At 44.8% G+C, this 22,078-nt stretch overlaps 8 protein-coding genes across 8 annotated transcripts; 4 read left to right on the forward strand and 4 right to left on the reverse strand.

Annotated features, from left to right (window-relative positions):
• Window positions 1–1,715: 1,715 nt before the first annotated feature.
• Window positions 1,716–2,168, forward strand: ONS95_006771 (uncharacterized protein; the record flags this gene model as incomplete). Its single annotated transcript, XM_058500246.1, has 1 exon — window positions 1,716–2,168. The coding sequence occupies one exon, from the start codon at window positions 1,716–1,718 to the stop codon at window positions 2,166–2,168; it is 453 nt and encodes a 150-aa protein (XP_058350082.1).
• A 2,032-nt stretch (window positions 2,169–4,200) lies between these two features.
• On the forward strand, window positions 4,201–5,298 carry ONS95_006772 (uncharacterized protein; the record flags this gene model as incomplete). The annotated part of the gene is made up of 1 exon (XM_058500247.1): window positions 4,201–5,298. The coding sequence occupies one exon, from the start codon at window positions 4,201–4,203 to the stop codon at window positions 5,296–5,298; it is 1,098 nt and encodes a 365-aa protein (XP_058350083.1).
• Window positions 5,299–6,278: 980 nt separating this feature from the next.
• On the reverse strand, window positions 6,279–7,050 carry ONS95_006773 (uncharacterized protein; the record flags this gene model as incomplete). The annotated part of the gene is made up of 3 exons (XM_058500248.1): window positions 6,279–6,626; window positions 6,674–6,921; window positions 6,972–7,050. The coding sequence occupies 3 exons, from the start codon at window positions 7,048–7,050 to the stop codon at window positions 6,279–6,281; spliced, it is 675 nt and encodes a 224-aa protein (XP_058350084.1).
• Window positions 7,051–9,378: 2,328 nt separating this feature from the next.
• On the reverse strand, window positions 9,379–10,140 carry ONS95_006774 (uncharacterized protein; the record flags this gene model as incomplete). The annotated part of the gene is made up of 1 exon (XM_058500249.1): window positions 9,379–10,140. One exon carries the CDS (start codon window positions 10,138–10,140, stop codon window positions 9,379–9,381), a length of 762 nt encoding a protein of 253 aa, XP_058350085.1.
• A 1,592-nt stretch (window positions 10,141–11,732) lies between these two features.
• Window positions 11,733–12,872, forward strand: ONS95_006775 (uncharacterized protein). The gene is made up of 2 exons (XM_058500250.1): window positions 11,733–11,828; window positions 11,876–12,872. Exons 1-2 carry the CDS (start codon window positions 11,781–11,783, stop codon window positions 12,764–12,766), a joined length of 939 nt encoding a protein of 312 aa, XP_058350086.1. The 5' UTR covers window positions 11,733–11,780; the 3' UTR covers window positions 12,767–12,872.
• A 1,965-nt stretch (window positions 12,873–14,837) lies between these two features.
• Window positions 14,838–15,557, forward strand: ONS95_006776 (uncharacterized protein; the record flags this gene model as incomplete). Its single annotated transcript, XM_058500251.1, has 3 exons — window positions 14,838–14,922; window positions 14,973–15,163; window positions 15,216–15,557. Exons 1-3 carry the CDS (start codon window positions 14,844–14,846, stop codon window positions 15,555–15,557), a joined length of 612 nt encoding a protein of 203 aa, XP_058350087.1. The 5' UTR covers window positions 14,838–14,843.
• Window positions 15,558–16,106: 549 nt separating this feature from the next.
• Window positions 16,107–19,891, reverse strand: ONS95_006777 (uncharacterized protein; the record flags this gene model as incomplete). The annotated part of the gene is made up of 8 exons (XM_058500252.1): window positions 16,107–16,717; window positions 16,769–17,799; window positions 17,857–18,508; window positions 18,560–18,906; window positions 18,969–19,069; window positions 19,130–19,381; window positions 19,453–19,660; window positions 19,740–19,891. 8 exons carry the CDS (start codon window positions 19,889–19,891, stop codon window positions 16,107–16,109), a joined length of 3,354 nt encoding a protein of 1,117 aa, XP_058350088.1.
• A 1,336-nt stretch (window positions 19,892–21,227) lies between these two features.
• Window positions 21,228–21,807, reverse strand: ONS95_006778 (uncharacterized protein; the record flags this gene model as incomplete). Its single annotated transcript, XM_058500253.1, has 2 exons — window positions 21,228–21,352; window positions 21,405–21,807. The coding sequence occupies 2 exons, from the start codon at window positions 21,805–21,807 to the stop codon at window positions 21,228–21,230; spliced, it is 528 nt and encodes a 175-aa protein (XP_058350089.1).
• Between the last annotated feature and the right edge of the window lie 271 nt (window positions 21,808–22,078).

The following is a 22,078-nucleotide window of genomic DNA, read 5'->3' on the forward strand; positions in this document are numbered from 1 at the left end:
ATATAATAGGAAATCGTTCCAAGGATAGATAGTAAGGTTCTACAGGGGTCTAATCTCTTAGGCTACTAATAAGTAAAGGTCTATAGCTCTCTTTAGCTTAAATTCTAAGATAATAGCTACTAGTAATAGCTCTAGAGAAGTAGCTTAGTTACTTAAGCTATAGAAAGACCTTAATATAAAGCTATCCCGAATTCTTACGCTATATCTCGATAACACTAGAGCTGAATCTCTCTTAAAAGAATAGAAATTCTATCTAAAGGTAAAGTATATTAATATCCGCTAGTTCTATATTCGAGATAATATAGTTTTATATAATAAGTTAGTAGTAAAACACGTTCTAAGTAATAATAATATAGTAGATACTCTTACGAAGGCTTTACCTTTAGAATCGTTTAAATAATATAAGATATATATAGGGTTACCTAGTAATAACTGATTCTCTAATAATAACTCTAAGATTAATAATAGTTAGCTAATTAATAGTAGACCTGTATAAATCAAGGCTATTTCTAGTAATAGAACTTATAAAAAATGAAATATTCTTCGCGGAAAATCAGTTCTTTAATAAATATCTTCCTTAATAATAATATATAACTACGAATCAAGTAAAACACGATATATAACTACTATACCTAATAGTTAAGATAAATCTTATTCTATAGTTAAAGGAAAAAGGAAAGGAAACAGAACTAGAAGAGAATAACTTTTATATACCCTAGAAGCTAGAGAGAAAGCTAGTAAAGAATATCTTAGTAGTTATAAAAGGAAGGTATAAGGTAACTATAAAGAAGGGTAAATAAGAGCAGTAGGAGCAGGAGATTATTAATAAGGGAGCGATTTAGGTGCACTCTTATACCGTTTTATATACCTTAATACTATAAAGTTACTAAACTCCTAGGAAAATAGGAGACGTAGGCACTATATATATATTAGTATATTACAGGAGTTAATAAGGCACAATCAAGGCTCCTTATATAATATAAGTTATCAGTAATACTTCGGTGATACTCTAGTATCGCTTCGGGAATATTCAGCGCTATACTGCTTTAGAAGGCTCTATTTACTACAGATATAGAGAATAGAGAGGCTATTAGAAATATAGGGATTATAAGCGTAGACTTAGTACTATAGGCCGTACTACTAAGTACGCTACCCCTTTATATAGGAGATTCTCTCTCTCTGTAGTAGCTCCTTATGCAACTGTAATTATAACAGGCTTGTAGGCTGAAACTGCAGCAACGTAGTTCCTCCAACACTTGATCGTGACATTTCCAGCCACCAATAATTCCCAACCGAGAATTTCCTCAGGGCTTTTGCGGCTTTTAGAAACATCCGAGAATCTTCGAAACATGGGCATATTCCGTGTTCATTGCTTTTGTTGTTTTCTGAATCTAGTAATCTCAAGCGTGATGCTCTGATCCTCACGTCACCAATTCCCAGAGTCGTATGAGCCTCCCATTAGTATCCCTCCCACCGAACCCGACTGGTTCGGAAGTTGCGAAATGTATCATTTGCCTCCCGGTAACCAGTCTCTCGTGTTTCTAAATCGCAGGGATCATGATCGACAAGAAGTCTATATGAATGAAGCAATTTCTCCGCGAAGCTTGGTTGTTTTTATCCCCAGATCATAAAGCTTATTGTTTAGCAACACACAACAATCAATCACAAACACATCACACTATAATTAGCCATATTTTGTATACCATACCATCACGATGCCACACACTCATACCCACAACCATCTCTCAAAGACCGAAGACGTCGAACTCCTAGCCACTGGAGTCGGCGCAGTAGTAACCCTCGACCAACTTGCCAAAACCCTCGAGTCTAAAGACAACAAGGTCTCTCATCTTTCCAAAGCTGCAATTGGGGCTGCTGTTGCTATTGGTGCTTGGGAGCTTTTGCAACGTGAGGAACGGGAGAAGGCGAAGGGTGGAACTGCGAATTATATGACTGGTGGGAATGGGGAGGGACCTCATCACCATGATAGGCATCTTGTGGAGGAGATTATTGGGGCATACGGATTGGGGAAGGAGTTGATGGGGGATAGGAAACATCATTTCACGCATCTCGTGGAGGAGGCTATTGGTGCTTTGGGACTTTTGCAGGAGGTTAATACTCATGGTCCGAGGGATGTTAAGGAGATTAAGGAGTTGTTGACGGATTAATAAGGAGATGGCTGAAGGTTCTTGAGATTGAAATTCTTTCGTATGATGGTAATAGGGACATTGTTTGAGAGGTGTTTTGGGAAGGAATATTTATTGAAAGGGTCTGAGCGAATGAGGAAGCTGAATGATGGGAAGCATAATATTCTTTAAGTGACGTGTTGATTGACTTAACTTAAGTTAGTCGTTGTTTCCATCAGCATTGGAGGATTGGCGCTGGTGCTACTCTCTATATTTGATATACATCAACACAAAATTCTTCACTGGAGCTTTGTGGCTACTTTCATGTATATTTACTCACCACGAATCAGTCCTTTTGCTGACTTTAGAGTAGGTTCTGTTACTCCATTACTATGGCGCTTATCTGCTGGGAGCTTCGAACATCCTTGACTATTTCCCAAAACAATGCTATGCGACTATCTTATCGCATCAAAACTGCGGTTCTTATACTAGAATTAATAATAGCAGTGCCATATTCGGTGTTGGCTTTTTTGGGTCGCATGGCTGATATTGCAGCGGTATTGGAATGGATAATTGCCTTTTTATTCATTCCATACACGATGAGCATGGGGATTGATGTTTTCTACATTAAGGGTTACTTATAAATAACAATGGCAAATGTGACGGGTTTAATACCTTACTGCTAGGTCTTGTTTCATGAAGGTTCATAATAATGATGGATGATCTCAAAATAGCGGCATCAGAACGGGCTCCCCTTTCTGGAGCCAGATTAGGTTCCAGAAACACCGTACTTTGGCAACTGCATTTAATCCCTTCTCTGAGAGAACTAGCTCTGTTTGAACGTTGCAAAGCCTCAATAAAAATTGCACATACATGGCAATTAGCTCACAAAGCCCCTCTAAAATCAGTCTCCTTTTTTCCTTTACTCTTTACTCGTGACCTCCAGCACTTTCACTTAGGAACTATGAATCTCCAGACATTCTCCTTATTCCCTCGACTTCCACCTGAGATTCGTCTGGACATCTGGTACCTGGCGATGATTCCGCGTGTTGTGAACATCACACCGCTTTTAAATCAGCATTAATATCCTAGACAGCAAGAGAACCCGCCCTTATTACAGGTATGCCACGAATCACGTACCGCGGCCTTGAAACGATACGTATTATCAGCCGACATCGATAAAATATACATCAACTTTATGATAGACACTGTCTATGTGAACTTCGACATCCACAACTTCGCTGCTTCTTCTCTTTCCCCGAGTGAAAATGACGCTAGTTTTGAACTGTTTGCTATCGACATCGAGTGGATCCAATTCATTGGGCCGAAGCGATTTATGGAAAAATTCAATCGGTGCCAAGTACTTCGAGAACTTACTATTTTGGTCAAGTTTAACCGAGTTATAAAGGAAAATTGCGAATCAAAATTGTCGGTAAACCTCGAGAAATACGAAGATATGGAGGATGCCCGTCTCTTTGATCTGGTATGTTATTGGGACAACGATTCGGTTAGTTTTACCGAGATACTTGAAGCAATTTCTATCATGTGGGTCTTGGGGGCTCGAAAGCACTCTATTGGGAAGGATAAATGGCCCCAAATATCGGTCGTCGCTCAACCACCCACGGTGAATTCTGCGGATTTGCTTAGGTCTACAGGTGGAAAAAAACTAACGCCGATTACTTGATTAATTGAAACCATCTTCGATTTTCGGCTGTCTGACAATTGCATTGCATACTTTCTACGCTACTGTCTGCACCCTGTTTCTGCACCCTGTTTCTGCACCCTGTTTCTGCACCCTGTTTCTGTATACACCAGAGCTGACACTTTGAGCTCTCAGATCTATGTCTAATGCATACTTTAGTCCCGCCAATGACTTAGAAAGAATTTTCAAGAAGAACAATTCAAGCACTTAGCGACTTTCCATTCTAATGACGATATTCAATCTATAAAGCCACAAATCATGGATCTAGTGTCCTTCCTCACCTCTTCAACAGGCCGCTTATTAATAAATTGCCGTCTCGCCGCCTCTGTCGGGTTTCTTCTACCTCTTTATTTCACCATACCTGCAGCATATATGATTGATCGAACGCGAAACTTAGAAAGATCGGCAGAGACGTCGCCCTCTCACCGCAACGAGGAAGCGAAGGACATCAAGATTGAAAATTGCCTTGGCTTTACACGAGGGCCCTCTGGTCTAGCTGATCCGCTGACCGTCCACGAGAAGTGTGAAAGATCAGTGTACAGTGCCCTGGCGACTGGAGAGCCCACAATTGTTGCAAGCTGTTCGCGTGGATGCAAAGAAGCTTTAAGCGAAGGCTTGTCACGAACTCCTGTATTCACTTTCCGCACGGTCGATGATGCTCTCCGGTTCTACTGCCACGTGCCAACACTCCAGTCTTCATTCAAAGCCAGCGCCGAAAAGATCAGTCGATATGCTCGACTTGTTGAGATTATTCCACACGTGCTTGGAAGGACAGTTCAGGTCAGGTTTCACTATACTTGTGGCGCTCCAGCCGGCCAGAACATGGTGACCATCTCCACGCATCGTGCTTGTCAAGACTTCCTTACTTCCACTGCTAGCAAAGGCTTGGGAATCACCAATTTTCAGATCGAGGGTAGATTCTCATCCGACAAGAAACTGTCGTGGGGAAATTTCAAGGATCCACGCCGTGTCGAAGTCATAGCCTGGGGTAGTCTGTCTGACTCTGTCTGCCGGGCAATTCTCGGATGTAATACAACCAGATTGCGTTCCGTCATCTCCAAGTTTGAAGACGGTGGTACTCGGAATGGTCAGAGGAGACAGGACATTGGTACTGTCAACGTTATGTCTACTATGTTTATCTCCTGCTGTCAAGACCCAGTCAGTGTGGTTGAGTCGGGCTGGATTCACTTGACAGCTGACTTGGATGAAGAGGCTGAAGTGCTCAATCTGAGCTTGTATAATCCATCTCTGTCAGTTGGGATGGTGGATGGACGCACAGATTATCCAAGTCAGGGGGGATCTTTTGAGCTTATTGGATGCTATGGAGCCGGAAAGAAATGGGCCTTGGCAGAAACCATCACATCATTTGCCTTGGCACTGGACGCCAACATTGTCAGTGCCGATACAAAAGAGAACTTCGGAGCCTGCCCTCAGAACCTGGTGCGAGGTCAGAGACAAAGTAAAATGTGATGTGAGAGAAAGGAACAACCTGGCTTGCCCGAAGACTTAGCCTGCTTAATCATTCAGGACTCCAATCTATACATTCGCTAACTTGAATTCAAACTACTTGAGACTGTAGGGTCTTATGATATCAAATTAACTCACTGGGAACTCAAGTGGGCTCAAAAACACATTTTTTGTCTGCCAGAGGCAAACGTAGCTAACTGGGGTCCGTTCTGGCAGGTTTCATCACCCGCATTGTCTCAATGTCTAGGTTGTTCGGGGGCGGGTTATATGAAGTCCGCTCGCATTCTTCACTTTGGCATCGATCATATTATCTTCACTCTGTCCTGTCAAATGGAAGAGATTTGCCTCCCTTATTAAGTTCGCCTTTTCTACTTCTTGAGATGCATCAAATGAGAGGGAGTAATCAACGCGCTAAGAGCTGTTGGCGTAGTTCAAGAATTTCATAGTCAATTTTGAACATGTCTTAAGTCTATGATTTAGCGGGTTTGCATCTTGAACGAGAATTCCCAGAGAAAGTCAACCAATACTCGGACCCAACTTATGTTAACCGTCGCCGCAAATAGACATCAGCGCTGAAATCTTAGAAGAGAGCTTGACGTAGACGAAGTGAACTCTAGCAGGATAGTACTGGTGAGCACTGTACATACAGGGGCCCAAACCAGTAAGCCGAAAGATTGAAGGAGAATCCGGCCGTGGATCTGTTCGCGTGTAACTTAAGCCAGAGATCTTGTTTCAAACGCACTCGCCATGTGGCATTTGATGACAAATTAGCACATCCGAGAATAGCAAGTGGACCATCGACTCCTGTTCACTAAGCAGAGATAGATATCTGCACAAGCTGCACCGTAATAGTTCGGAAGTAAGCTGTGGTGTGTGGATTATGAATTAGTCACCGCTTTCTGCACGGGTATTATCATTCTATGTAACTTAGCCCATTTCAGTCAATTGATTAATTGGCTGATCTCTCTGATTTAATCTGGATGTCAATTACGACTTTCAACGACAGGGCATAGGAAAGGCTCCACTTCACCAGAGCCCCCATTTCCTGTCAATCCAGTGTTCAACTCGTCCATCAGCGGCATCACCCCATTTACTATGTGAATGTATTTGTTTATGTCCCTTCTGAAAGACTCTGCTACCATTGTGCTCTTTTGTAAATCCTGATGGAGGATCTGATTCGCAACTGTGAGATTTTTCACTTCTTGCTCAAACTGTTGTCGAAGTTCGGATTCTGCTGTAGCCTGAACCCTCCATTCCTCTAGCTCTCGTTTAAGCGTCATGTTTTCTCCATGCAATTCATCAATCCTTGCACTAAGGCCCACTTGTGTAGGCTGAATAAATGGTTAGCTGGATTCAAAAACTTAAGCTGCCTGCGTACCTCTGTCGAGACGAGAAACTCCTGGATATTGCCGATTGAGCCCATCCCTGTTGCTACACTTGCGGACACAGCCTCAAACGTAATACCAATTCCTTCACATAGTTCCTTATATGCCCCGATCGAATGGTCGCTTATTTTTTTAGAGAAGAGGTGCCTTTTCTCTGGCAGAACTTTCCACTCATAAGGATCATCAGTCCCAGTTATCAGGCGAACTTGTGATGGTTCAATTGAGATTCCAACTCTATCTCCTGGAGTTCTCTTAGTAAGAACTGAAAGGAATGCGCAAAGAGAGACTTACGAATGTGCTTTGATAATTCTTCACGGCACTTACTTCTCCACTTGCCGCGTTCAAGGTTACTGGATCTAACTGGGGCCATTTGATATGAAGTACGAAGGATCGAAAGCTAGAAGGCGCCGCAATGGTTTTGAGCAATGGGCACTGATGTGCTACTCAGCTTGTTTAAGGAGGTGGAATGTAATGTGGAGCCGTTTTTAGCCCCTCAAGCTAGACTATTTATTTTTAGGAGATCCCCTCCTGGCTCCATTGCTTACCGACAATCGCTTTTCGAATTCTCAGCACGGAAAAGGGATTTAACCGTTTCAAAGCGGCGCTTTTCCGATAGATGATTTTTAGACGTAGGAACTGGGCAAATATGGCCCCTGAACAGAGAGAGACTGAAAATCAGCCGACGGATCATACACCCAGGCAGCCTAGAATCCAAAGTGGTCACTATCTGCTCCTACGATGGAACGACCTCCTCAGCTGGTGACGAGATAATGAATTTATCCTCACTGGATATCGGCCTATCTCTGGATCCTTTCAGAAGTCCCTGAGCAGCTTGAAGTACATCCACAATGAGATTGTGAACATCTACTCCCACCTCCTCGGCGCGGTGCTTTTCGCAATCCTTCCAACATATATGTGTGCAAGAGGACACATCTGTCACGCCGCTATTCAAATTGGGATATAATTGGCTTTATTACATTCTTTTCTGGCGTAAGCCTATGCTTTTCCCTCTCTGCATCTTTCCATATTATGTCAAACCATAGCGAAAAGATGGCTGCGTACTGGAATCAGTTCGACTATCTAGGAATTATTATTCTCATATGGGGATCAATAATCCCTTCGGTTTACTACGGATTTTATTGTGACCCAAAACTGCAGAACTTATACTGGGCTGTGGTCTCTGTCTTAGCTGTGATATGCACCATGGCAACCCTGAACCCGAAATTTCGACATCCAACCCTCCGGCCTTATCGAACCATGATGTACGCCTCCTTTGGCCTCTCTGCAGTGGTCTTCATGATACATGGACTTATCATTCATGGCTGGGAGATCCAGAACCGAAGAATGAGCCTGACATACATGTTAATTGCGGCAATTCTCAATCTTCTTGGAGCTATAGTTTATACAGTAAGGATCCCAGAAAGATGGCACCCACTGAGGTATGATATTTACGGATGTAGCCACCAGATAATGCATTTAACAGTTGTCTTTGCGGGTTTGATATACATGTTTGGTTTACTGAGCGCTTTCAGCTTTATCCATTCGCAGGCTCATCTATGTGCTTGAAGATCGACGTTGGGGCAACCATTTAAGGAATGTAACTAGTTTGAGAATGATGGTAACCATCAAGAAGTAATACTTTGGAGTAGAGGAAGTTGATGGTTTTCACTTCCCCGACGCACTTCGCAGATACCCCTACTAAGAATCATTTTCGGTATGGTGGGTCGCACTCACGGCCCCATGCTACAGCACCGTAACATCTATACGGCAAGGTACTAGGTACAGTACCCTCTAAACCACAGCACAGTGCCTGTTGTAAGTTAGCTATCATGCGAACTTATTTTCCGCATACCGTGGTCAGAACCTATACCACGAAAAGAGAGAGGAGCCTACAATATAGATAGGCTAACTTACGTAGTGGACTGATGAGCTGCTTCCAACAATTTAAATCTTGCGAAAATGATGGATCTTGTTGAGCGTAGTGATCTCAAAGGGAAAGATCCACAGGCCAAGGAAGAGTGTTGTCACCCAATTTGCAGGTCTCGAGGACCTAGACAAAACTCTTGCAGGAGACAGTGCATGGTATCAAGCTTCGGGGACCAAGGTTTGTGCATTTGATAAAACAGATTAAAACAGATTTGCGTTCCATTTCATCAAGAGGTATGGTGGTATACATGATAGCTCGGGAGACGTTCTGCAGTCTTGTTGTGAGAAGTCTTGTTTGACACTTGATGAAAGACAACTTTTCGATGTTGGAGGAGGGAAGCAGTGACGGGTCCAATTGAGGAAGTAGCTTGGAAATCTGGTAACTTATAGAGCCAGAGAGCGTATCACACTTTTCAAGAGGATCTGAATGTCGACCATCCATCTGTATTCCAGAGCCACTTCTCAAGTTCCTTTCCGAATAACCCTCGAGGAGCTTCCCAGCTATCGTCCCAACAACTGAACCTCTTATTAGGGAGAAATAGTTAAAGAAAGTAAAATATTAATATTAACTCTATAAACTTGCTAAAAAAAATTGTGATTCCAAAACTATAAATTCGTCTCGTTACAGGGTGCGTCTCGCCACGCAGGGACAGACGTTACTCAGTCTCTGAAGTTAAGCCATCACTCATGACCACTAAAAAATTTCAAATCATGAGGAATTTGGGAGAAAGCGCGCAAAAAGATTATACAGTCATTAGACTATGGCGAACTTTTAACGCTTCTTGATACCGCACTTGGCAAGGCACTCCTCGACACCTTTCGCGATGCTGGCTGGGATGGCAGATTTGAATTTATCAATATCAGCGCCATCAACAGCTTCTCCAAACGCGGCAACAACGACATTGGGGCTCATAGCGAACAACTCGTCTGTAACTTGACCGGCTCCAAAATCCTCGCTGTTGAAAGAAGCGATGAAGACAGCTGGATCGCAGGTAGGATTAAATTGTGAGTGGACGGAGCCTTGGTAGAAAGGCTGCATCTCGAACTGGTTTATGGTATTTTTGATGACACGGCGGCCGCTCGTAACATCCCCAGGTGTATCGAAAACACCATTCTCAGGAACTATCTCGGTCTGGAGGACGCCTTGAGCAACGATTTGGAGCTCGGTAGCGCGAGGGTGGACATGAGGAGTATTAAAGCCACAGCCCTTCAGAAAGCCGACCGCCATACCCGACCCAGTACCAACGAGAGCAGGAAAGGTCTTGCGGTTCGCAGTGATGAGGTCTCCTCCTAGTCCTCCCTTATTCATCAGCGCTGGATCATTGAAAGCAAACTTGAATTGCTCATCCAGTGGTAGAAGGGCAAATCGGTCGGCGGCGGTATCAGCGAGGTATAGTTGCTGAGTGAAACTGAGTCCAGTTGATGCGGATTGCTGAGGAGCGGCAGTGGTAGTTGGTGCTGGCTCGGGGTATGTGGGTGCCGCAGCAGCAATGCAAGCCAGAGCACCAGGGGCAATGATAAAGGAGAAGAGCATAATGAAGAGTCTGATATAATCTAATAGGAGAGTAGGGAAAAAAATACTGATTTTAGGTTAGATGAATGGAAATATTCAAGGAGATTTAAGAATTAGATTCTCGCTGTGTTTTCATGGTGTGACGGAGAGTGGAATAAAGGTTAGGTCATATAGGTTTTTTCTGACGGCATTAGAGACACTAATATTTGTCATGAAGTGACTCTGATAAGTCACATGGCTCCCGTACGCCCGCAGGAGTCGAAATTATTCCTTCCGCAAGTTTTCACCTTGGGCGAGTCGCAGATCCAATTTTGGCTCCAGTTGACTAATTTGACATAGGTTTATTATGAAGCTGACTTCCAAGAATAGGAAAAAAGCTTGAGATATATTCTAATTATAGTAATGATTAATCTCGCTTGCAGTAGGGTCATTCATTTGCTTCATTTGAACTCTCCTTCCAGATATTGGTTCTGTAACCGGCGGCTAGTATTCGTGCTAACGAAGATCGACGTGAGCCGTTTTCAGATCCCAAACTGTATCTACTTAAACGAGGTGTCTTTTCTGGCTCTTCTTTATTTTGAGACTTACTTTAGTATTGCATAATAGATCGCTCGAATAAGATAGCTTCGGGTGGCTGTGAAATAATAGACAGGGTGCAGAAACAGGGTGCAGAAACAGGGTGCAGAAACAGAGTGCAGAAACAGGGTGCACGAATTAGTGGCGGTTACTAGTGGCAAAAATCCAGTGTGATTTTGGCTCGAAATCGGCCTCAGCCGCCTCCATGAGTTTAATTTCTGCCCTAGCGAGGGACAATATCTTTCATGTATAACGTGCTGCTTTATCTTGCGTACAAGATTGACTAAGTTTTCTCATCTCATCCCTAGCTAATGTGCTCTCGTTAGGAAGTTACATTGCCTCGAAGACCAGTTAGGAAAAGCAAGTTTTGTAGCAAGACTAGGCTTAAGGGGATGAAGTAAACAGTAGGAAAATGGTCACAACGTGATTATAGTAGAGACATCCGTTCTTCTTAAAGCTCTAATCTGTTAATCATATCATTTGCTTGCTGCTATTAATTTATGCATTATCTGTCTAAATATAGTGACTATAATCATTATTCCTTACGTGATTGTCTACTTTAATTTCTATCAAAGAACAACTATACACTAAGCCCTAATTGATTCGTTAGAATATAGAGAAAGTTGCTCAAGGTCATCGGACTAGGCTCTGGAATTAGACAATCCGATGCTCCTCCTATCTTATAATTTCTATTCGAAATCAAGCATTTGTACTAGTAGTTGATATGTATTAGTAGAATATAAGAAATGTTTTGGCCGCAAGGGTTTGAAGATTCTTCTAGTGCAAGGGCCTTCTTCGACGTAAGGCCATAGGCGAGTGATGACTGGAGACGATGTAGACAGACAATGACGGCTTTCGTCTCTGCCCCTAGTATCTGCCCCCTAACAAGCCAACTAAGTCTTACATAGGCTGAGCACATTGAACTTATCTGCAGGCCGCGTATGGTAAGCACTAGAACACTGTAAATAACTATATAGTACCTAGACAAATCGCGGTCTGATCAGGAAGAGTTCAGATATATATACACTTGAGTTCAATTTGTTTTAGTTTTCATACGTTTGTAGAACGATATCTTCTTTCTGAGAATGGAGGATAAATTTTTCAAGGAGGTTGAATCACCTCTGCAGACAAAGGTATGGTGCTAGGTAATCACGAAAGGCAAGGTCTAACAAGCTTTCAGAAAAGGGGTATTTTGTTCCACGCAAAAACCATTTATCTCATTACGAAGAGTGATATTAAGACGACAATACTTCCTGCTACCACGTTTGCTTTCACGGCTGCTTTCTCTGGTTTATTCAGTGCCGACTTACGACCGAACCTTGGAATTCTCTCCGGGCTACAGAAATCAATACTTTGGACGTGGATGAACCTTTGGATTTTTAACCTCGCGAACCAACGACTTCCAGACGCGATCGCAGAGGACTCCATCAATAAACCTTGGCGCGCGATCCCATCTGGTCGACTGACATCTAAACAAGCTCGTCAAATTCTTCTTGTATCGATCCCAATCGTACTTCTCTCAACACTATATCTCGGTGGAAGTAAGGAGAGTATCTTTTTAATGATACTCACATGGATGTATAATGATCTCGGAGCAGCAGAGGAGACATTTCTTGTTCGAAATATCAGCAACGCACTTGGATTCATATCTTTTGGAGCGGGTGCAGCACAAGTCGCTTGCGGTCCTCTGGATATGACTGCTTACTACTGGTCCGCAGTTATGACAGCAGCTATAACCTGCACGATCCAGTTTCAAGACATGGAAGATCAAGAAGGAGATCGAGCCCGAGGTCGAAAAACTATGCCTATAGTCCTCGGCGATTCTTTCACAAGACTAGTCAATGCTTATATGATTTTGTTGTTCTCATTGGTCGCTCCAGCATTTTGGCAATTGCCCTTTACTGGATTTGTACTCCCTTTACTACTTGGCATTCTGATTGCGTCCAAAACACTGTTACGGACAGATGTAGAGTCAGATAAACAAACATTTAGGCTATGGTGTCTTTGGTTAATGGTGCTTTATGTTCTTCCAATGGCAAGATATCGGGAGAAATACTCTGAACCTGCCTGAGCTGGTTCAGCTTTGCATGTAAGAACGGTTTGAGTGGAAATAGCAAACACTGTCGAGATGTATGTCCTATGCTTTCGGGTAGAGATAGCAGGTTGCTGGACGGAAGGGTTACAGCGATATCGAAACGATGAATTTTTGTCGTGCAATGTGTATTTTCCTCCGCCGTGCTAGCATAGGCAACAACGGCCTGACAACTTGGTGGTGTACACGAAACCAGGATCGAATATTGGCCGATTACATAAATATTTAGTATTTCTAATTTTGATACAGTTTTTAAAGAAATCATCAAGTTTCCAGCCCGAGGCCACTTCCATTATCCTTGCCACAGATCTTCTGAGAGCCTGTAAATTCACCTTTAGGTTTGTGGGTAGGTACATCTGACGTCGCAGCGTTTGCTGCAAGAGTCTTGTATCCCGTTTCACTTCCTTCGAAATGGTTCCTAGTACCATCTTGCTACAGGGCGCTGATTCTCGTCACACGTTTTGTTCCTCGTTGCACTACATGTCAACATGCCAAGCTTCAAGCAGTTCCTCAGTTAAGCTTCTGATTGCAAGTTCGATTGCAGTACCGCTGAGTTCGCGGCAAGGCGTAGGCGTAAATCTCGTCTGCAAACGCAATATCGGAGTTCACCCAAAACACCTCTCTTGTAACGTCCGCGCTTGTTTCTCTTCAAGACCAGATCGAGTCCGAGGAGATTACGCCTTGCGGGACTAATCCAAGCGAGACCAGGTGCAGGAACAGGGTGCAGGAACAGGATGCAGGAACTGGAATAGGATGCAGAAACAGGTGGAGGGTGCAGAGACTGGGAGCAGAGAACATTGGCCCTCTCCATCCTTCATGCAAACAGATTGAAGCCAAAAAAAAGTGGCTTACATTGATACTGCACTCGAACTTCCGCGACATGCAACAAATTTTTTATTTAGCCTAGCTTGCTCGTGACTAAAGTAAGTTCCGTCTTTAGAGAGGTGCCTGCCTTGGCTCCCTTTATTTTTAGAATGTTATACACGCAAGCTCTAAGTTATATGAATACAAAGGCCAAAAGAAGCTTTCGGTGAGATGAACTGGCCCTTGGCGACCCACGGGGTAAGCTGAGTTTAAGGAAACAGGATACTTTCTCCGACATCATCGCAAGAGCTCCTGCTCTCTAAATCGGCCTCAAACATAACCCCAGTCCATGTCCACTGTTCTTACAATTTGACGCAGCAAAACCTTGAACGATCGAAGCTCGACTTCACTGCGAAGAAATACGACAGCACAAAGCCTGAAACCAAAGCGAAGATTGCCGTCTCTTGTGTCAATTGCGATTTTGAAGACAAGATACACTGGCGAGGCCATATTGTAGGCAAGGGAATTCATGGGTCCGTCTATTCTTTTCTCACACGGATTAGGCACAAGCACAAGCTATTGAAAGGGAGCAAGCGATTAATGGGGCTATTAACTATCTGTAATGACTGCTGCATTGAACTGGGCTTTGATGCCAAGCCTGATGACACTCATGTTCTCAAATATAGAGTTTACAGCCAGATATCTGCAACTTTGGTCTTAAGCCTTTCATATAAAGAGGTGGAGGAAGTCGTTTTTAGCAGAGCAATCATTATGGAAAGACCTCTCATGAGTGCTATTAGAACAATTGGAAGAGATGGCCAAGGGTGGGAGTGGGATCTGTTGAACAGGCCAAAACCAATTCTGGGAAATTAGTGAATGAGTTTAATGAGAAATTGGTTTCTATGCTTGTCCCCTAAACATTTGAAATCTCTTCTACTAGTTTTTTTACTTCTGTTCCTAAGTCCTTGATTCAAGCGCTTTGCCGGTTTTCTGGCCAGCCCTTATGCCTCTGGCTCGGTCGAATGAAGTCGCGGGTGCAGGGGCCGTTCGTGGACCCCGAGGAGTAATGCTAAGATTCTATTTTTGAGAGGTGTGTTCGATCATACTTATTTTTAGAATCCCAGCCTAAGGTTCAGAGAAACGGAAGCATAATCTAGCTAAACCTCTTTCATAGCTTAGATAATAACCCCCTTCAGGCTATATCAAATGATCTAAATGTCTTCTAAATCATAAAACATAGTCGTCTGCTACGATGGCCTCGCCTCGACCAAGTAATATTGATCGCGCTAAATGGAGGGCAAGGTGTCGGGAAACGCTCTCAGAGCACATTAGTAAGGTCTAAAAATTCAATAACTCAGTCTATATTAATAAAACACGACAGAAGCCAGGCTAGGTATATCAATCGAACCTTCCGAAGTCCGTTTGATGACAAATGCGGACGATCCATATTCATGGAAATATCTACCAACAAGAGCACACCTCTTTGAAAAATGCTTAAGTAAGCACTCAATTGGAGCTTATATGGAGCTCTGTCGTGAAGTTGGCGCTTCCTTTGAAGTTGTGGCTGGAAAGGTTTACATTTCTCTCTATTATTTAAGAAGATTTAAGCTAATTCTAAACCCAGCATGCATTGTTCGCGGGAGCCGAGGAAAATTTCACCGCAAGAATCTTGGAATTAGAAACGGAAAATTCAACATTGAAGTCTGAAGTGAGCAGATGGAGAGATGCCGCTGTAGTAGAGGCACAGCTGAAGGGAGAAGCTGAAGAGGCCACCAATCAACTTCGGGTGATGCTACAAACGGCAAACTTAGAAAACCAGCACCTGCAAATTGATATTCAAAAACAAGACGACATAGCCGAAGCTTTTAGAAAGAGCGCTATAGAGTCGCGCCAAATTGCGAATGAAGCGTCTGCAATATTAGAGAGGTTGAAGTCATCGCTGCCTCTTACGGACGATGCTTGCTGAACTGATTCTTTCTGTATCATGGAGCTGATATATAATTTTAAGGGAGCCTCTTTCTAGTTCCATGTTTATAGCATTGCATAAATAAAAGCAGTCTCTAAATGAATAGCGAGAATCAAAAGCTAACGTCCGTCCCTACGTAGCGAGACGCTGTTGGTCTATGACTCCACACCTAGTTGGGTCCGTGCCACGTGACTCACTAGAACATGTGACTTTGGTCACATGAGTGAGCCACGGCTGCTACCTAATTGGTTTACCAGCTATAAGTAGCTGCTCTAGTAGATAGTTAGAATATTATCACTTCTAATGATTCATTAAACTATCTGGCAGACTGGGACTATTTAATACAGAGTGTTGACTCGTCATGGTATTGCGTGGCAGGCAGAGGGGTGCGCGTCACATATCCAACAACGTCTCGCGACGCAGGGACAGACGTTACTTGCAAGTGAACGACAAGATAAATGAAATTTCGCAACTTGTTACTCGTGTTCACCAGAACTTTACCCCTCCTCGAGATTCTAGCACATCACCTCTACTAATACCTGTAGACAGCTATTTCCCTCTCGCCTCAAACTCCATAATTCGTTCACGACTTATGGTGGCTTCCTTCACCCAAGAATTCTCTTCATCCGGCCGGCCGGCCCATTTAACAAAGTATTCGACCGTTCGCTTCCGTACTCGCTTCTTGAGCAATTGCACGCCGAGATGATTTCCTTGATAGGTCGCATCAAATGCGTCGACAAGCGCTCTGTCGATGTCTTTCTTTTTAACCCACCAATTCGGCCCGTCTGGAAAGCCTTTCCACTCCACAAGATACTGGCCTCCATTCCACTTGGCAAGCAGCGCTTCAACCCCGCATTCCTCGGCTTCGACTGCAACAGGCTGGTCTCCTACTCCTTGACTGCCACACAGCGGCTGTGTTACTGTGCTTTTCATGCGCCCTAGTCCAGTTGTCGGTATCCTTCTGTGAGCACCCTTGCCGGAGACGGTGGTTGGTGATCCACTGATATTCATAGAACCACCGTCTAGACAAGTAGGGCTTCCCTGCTTGAAGGCTGTACCGTCAGAACTTATCGCTGAAGGCAAGTCCTCCAGGGAAAGAGTGTCGCCAATAGTTGAAATAGCTTTCGTGTTCTTGCTGTCGATTGCGAGCATAACAGCGTCTGTATCCTAGTTAGAGCCAGCTTCCCAAAATGCTAGTTATTCCAACGTACTCTGAGTAGGGGCCATGTCTTCAACAGAACTTCCGTCCTCCAATAGATGGGCCTCTTCTTTGTCGAGGCTCATACAATTCTCTGACTCAATCGTACCTTGGACTGACGTGATGCTGAATGCGTTCGGAGACGCTATCGCTGAGCTCGGAGAGATGCTGGCTGGGCAAAGTGATTCATCTCTAATGAGCGGGACAATTGGTTGAGAGAAAAGCTGAGGATCAATGCATATAAGCGGGTCAGTAGGTCCAAAAGTACCAGCATCATCTATACTCGATGCTGGGCTGGAATACCGAGTAACTTCGCGACTGGAGCTCGTGGATATTGTCGTTGGAGGCTTAGTGACGTCCGAACCACTAGACTCAAGGTCTTCAGCCGAATAATTGACGAAGTTGTAATTCGGTGTCTCATTCCAAGGCTCAGATTTAATCTCGTGGCATCCCGGCCGGCCAGGCTTAGGATCAAGGACAGCGGTGCGCAGCTTGCCTTGAAGTCGCGGGCGTTTTCTCTTAACGGTATCCGATTTTCCTTCTTGAGTATCTGGCTGGTTCTCTGTGTCAGATCGACGCTTCTTCCCTGAGCTAGGCATCGGAATACTATGGCCATCTTGGAGGTGTTCGCGCAGATCTTGGGGCGATTCAAATGCACAAGGTTCAGTGCATAAAGAATGCAGGCACAGCACGGGTTTACTGAAATCAATGCCCGTGATGTCCTCTTCCACATGCTTCTCCACGTGCTCGAGCCAGAGTGCCCGCTTGGGGAATTGACGCATTCGCTGGGCAGCTGACAGTGTCGAGTCACGAAGACAACTGGGGCAGTATCCAGCACAGGCGGTGGCGTAGCGGAAAGTGACGGGGTCACATCGTAGAGGCATTTCGAGTTTGTCGAGGTGATCTTGACAGTGGAGCTCCCAGTCTGCCTCACTCGTCACCCATTCACTACATTGGAAGCAGAAGATGGCGTATCCGTATCGTTTTTTAAGATACGCTTCCCAGCAACGGTATATATGCCTCCATTGATTCGCAACCGGCATGCTATAAAAAGACGAGGTTGATTAGCTTGGTTTAACGTGAGGATAAGGGCTCACTAACCTTTGGATCCCCTCCTCACAACTGGGCACTGGGCAACAACCTAATACAGGTCTTAGAACTGGTTGATAAGCCACACGAGATTCGCCCCTGTAGAGTGCGATCAGGTCTTCGAGAGCAGCCCGGCCTTCAGGGCTTCGGAGGGGGAACGGTAAGGGTAACGTTCGTGCCAGGCGGTCACGTTCGGGCATCATATGGCGAACACGATTGAAAAAGCTGCGGTGACGATCGCCTTGGTTGCCTTGGGATGGGTGTTTTCGTGGTTGACTTTTACGGCTCTTCTTTAGCTCTTCTTTGATGAGCTGTTGTCGTTCCGTATATAAGGCTTTCCGTCGGGCTCGAAGCATTCGGCCAGTCTCTTCGTCCGTCGCCGTGGTGATGTTGTTATTCAGGCTTGTAATCTCCTCTTGCAGGGCGATAAAGTCAGGTCGCTGTTGAAGCTCGTGCTGCATCTTCGCTGGGAGCGATTGCCAAAGCTCCGGGTTACAATGTAGTGATATCCCCCGCATATCCTCGATAAAGTCAGTTCGGCACGGTTGATTGAGGAAGCTGTTTTGGCCATCTACGCTCCCTTCGGCCATATAGTACGTCTGGAACACTCTGTGATTTGATTGCCCGGCAAATTTCCCCAATTCGGCGATCGAATAGCCACGAGCTAAGACTATGATTAGCAGGCTACATAATCAGAGTAGGATAAGAGCCTTACCGTTAGCTTTGACGATTGCTTCACGTCTACCATCGTGAATAGTGACGTTGGGAAAGCCAGCCCACTGAGCCGCACTTGTAAGCTGCTTTGAGAACGAGGTTGACTTTTGAATCTTTCCAGTAGGACCGTTGCAAGTCGCGCCTTGGAAAACAGGCACGTCTTGCATATGATCAGCCCATTCCAAGATCCAGTGGTCATCGTACTGTGGGGGTTGCAGATCGAAAATCTCGTCGGCTGTTTCATAATACTTGAATGCACCACTGGCGAGAGCGATGCCGAGGATAAACAGAATAGGATTGAGAACAAACGGTAGACCCGTTGTGCTTTCATTCATTGGATGTTGTGGCCTGTTTGGAAGACGTCAGCTTGTGTTGGCAACAGAGGACAGCAGAGAGTGTTCAGATCTGACCTGCTCCGTGAGTCATGCTTTCCCTTCGCAAATTCTCTTGTCAAGGCTATTCGGATCTCTGGTTTCCCATCCTGGCCCCACCCAACCAGCATAATGATATCCTGTCAAGAAACGTCAGCACATATTCAGTTTAAAACAAGTTGACCAAAAATGTTACTTACTCTGTAGCGTAGCCCTTTCCCACTGTTTGCTCGAGCTGAAGATTCCGTCAACTCCCCTATCCTAGCTGATGAATAACAATAGAAATTCATTTTGGCGCTAAACCCAACCCGAGAAGCTTCATGATCAAACTCAGACCAATCGTTCTCCCAGATAACGAGAACCAGAATGAGGTATTTCTTCAGGGTTAAGTAGTGTCGTTCCCGATGAGCAGTTGATAGGCCGATTTTCACCTTAAGCGGTCCTTTAATATACTTTCGCCTGTTAGTATAGATATGGCTGTAATTGGATAATAGAGGAGAGAGTCACAAAATATTACACTTACATGAGTGAGTGATCTCCTCAACTGTTCAGGAATATGTTCTCCGGTTTCTCGTGGCCAAATTGAAGTAAAGCGCCGCATGTAGCAACGTACAGTATCAACGGTCGGCATCTTCTCTAGCTGACCTGGTATTGATAGTCCAACAAATTCAGCAAAATGCTTCAAAGTGCGAAAATGGCAAGGGCTTGCGCCTGGACGGTTCTTTGCAAACCTGTAAAGATCAGAAACCAAGACATTAGTATATTTTCTTGCCTTGAAGTACGTACAGATTAGGAAGAAGAAAAACTTACAGTCGCCACATATCCATCTGCTCCTTGTACACCCCATCAGTGTAATCTCTGATTTCCTTCAGGACAATAGAATCATCAATATCATGGTCGTCATCATTGAATCCATTCTCTCGAGCCCTCTTCGCCTTCTCCTCTGGTGTCTTCTTGCCCATCTTGCGTGCCTGCAAATAAGAGGTGCTGGGGCTGTGAAGATAAAGGAGATAAGAACTAGACAAGGGAGCTCCTCAAGGAAAGCACAAAGCTAAAAGAAACAATAGAAATTGTGAAGCTGAAGAAAGAGGACGCTCGAGATGTGGAGCATGAGAAGAAGATGAACAGTGAAAGGAGGATGAGGAAGGGGTTTAATAGTTGAAGGATTGTAACAGCTGAATAAAGCATGCATTGAAAGACCAAATTCCAGTCTCAGTTAAACATAGGGGAGGTGGGGCGTGGAGCTATTCTGGTAATAGGAAGCCCATTTGATCACCGGGGGACCCGTTCTGGCTCCCTCTGATCCTGCTCGCCAGGAGTTGACATTCTCAACAGTGCTACCAGGATAGGACCCACACAAAGGGTGACTAAGTATTCCGAGCTGCTAGGGGGTGGTGAGCCGAGGTGAGGAAGGGGTGAGCGCGAGGTGAGGTGAGGGTGAGCAGGGTGAGGAAGGGTGAGCGCGAGGTGAGGCGAGGGTGAGAAAAGCGGCGAGTGGTCACGTGCACTGTCGCTTGGCGACAACGGAGACGAGGTGATTATTCTGGATAAACAACAAGAGGTACCGCAAGAGGCTTATCTACTATTAGTAAGAATGACGGATGACCGGTGTTGAATTACCGTTCTTCTATCCACAGCCCATCCAAAAGCAATCACTGTTCCGACTGCCATGAAGAGGGGTATAAAAACACTGCGGAGTCGTGCCTTCTCGATGGGAAATGTATTCAAGTTGTCTCCTTGAGCTCTGTCAACAGGGAGGCCGTGAAACTCTGCGGTAAGCCGATAATCACGATCGATCAGCTTCCCAGAGGCGAGGGCTGCAACGGAGCAACCGATTCCAAAAGGCAAGTAAACGAGGCCAGCTTGAAGCTGATTGAGTTGATAGATCTCAACAAAAAGGGTTCCCAATGACGCAGGAATACAACAGAAAGTCGTGTGTAGGAATGCTCCGGCACATACAACCGCCGCATTATCTTTTGCCATGAGCAAGGAGAGTGACTTGAGGGGATTTGGGAACGAGCGTGGACGTTGACGTTGCACATCATGAGCCAATGCGGTCGACTTCACGAAGAACATATCCATAGGTGGGATAAGTCGGGATTAGGGCGGCGGATTGATGCTCCCATTCCCAACTACGCCACGGGCAGTCTCAGGAAGCAAGCAGATCATCGTGACAAGACAGACACCGGAAACAATAGAGAGAAACCAGAAAACGGCACGCCATCCGAGATCGTACGACAAGGCGCCACCCAGTAATGGGCCGAGAGCAGGAGCAGTTGTGATTCTGATGTTTGTGAGCTAATGAAAAAAAACTTGAGGTCTTGGAAAACTCGAATACCCAAATGTCAGGGCAGAAACATATAAACCCCTCTCTGAGGGCATAGAAACGTCGGCAACGACGCCATATGCAATGGAGAAAGCTCCTGTAAAATGTTAGTGTTCCTTGCGTCAACTAAAGGATGTTATTTTAAATACCGGATATCCCAGCGCTTTGCAACATGCGAAGTAGCAGGAGCCCAGCGAAGGTTGATTGGCAGGCAAGGCCTATATTTGCAATTAAATAAAGGCCAAGCGTGAACAAATACAGTGGTCGCCTCCCATAGATATCTGATGCATCGCCTGTGATAGAGGGAGCAATTGCGGAGACAGCCATGTAAGTTGTTATGGACATGTTTATCTGGGCAATGGAGAGGCTCAGGTCTTTGGCAATGAGCGGAATAGCGGGGTAGTAAATGAAGCTGCTGAGTGTTGAGAACCATGCTGCCAAAGCAACTAGGCCCACGATGATTCGTTTTTGCCCTTTGCTGAAAACCGAAAATGGTAAAGGCGATCCGGACACAGTGGGGACAGCATTATCTGTATTTTTCTCGTTGTTCATGGTCCCTGGTGAAGTAATTGCGAAATCAGACTGAGAGCCCCAAATCTAACGAGCCTTGCCAGAGAGCCCAGAACACCAGGCAGGGAGATATGGGGGAAGATACTGAAAGGAAGGATATTCCTATGGTTCATTTCCTAACCCAACTGAACCTGTCTCGCCCACCAGCCACATGCTCACGCTGCCCTTAATTGACCTCTTCTAGACCTATCAGAGGCGGGCGGCCCGCTAGATGAAATATATCTAAACCCTGCATTGTGTAACCACTGACCGG

This window comes from Cadophora gregata (genome assembly GCF_030347475.1).
Source record: "Cadophora gregata isolate MNR1 chromosome Unknown scaffold_18, whole genome shotgun sequence".
In the NCBI taxonomy this organism is placed as follows: domain Eukaryota; kingdom Fungi; phylum Ascomycota; class Leotiomycetes; order Helotiales; family Ploettnerulaceae; genus Cadophora; species Cadophora gregata.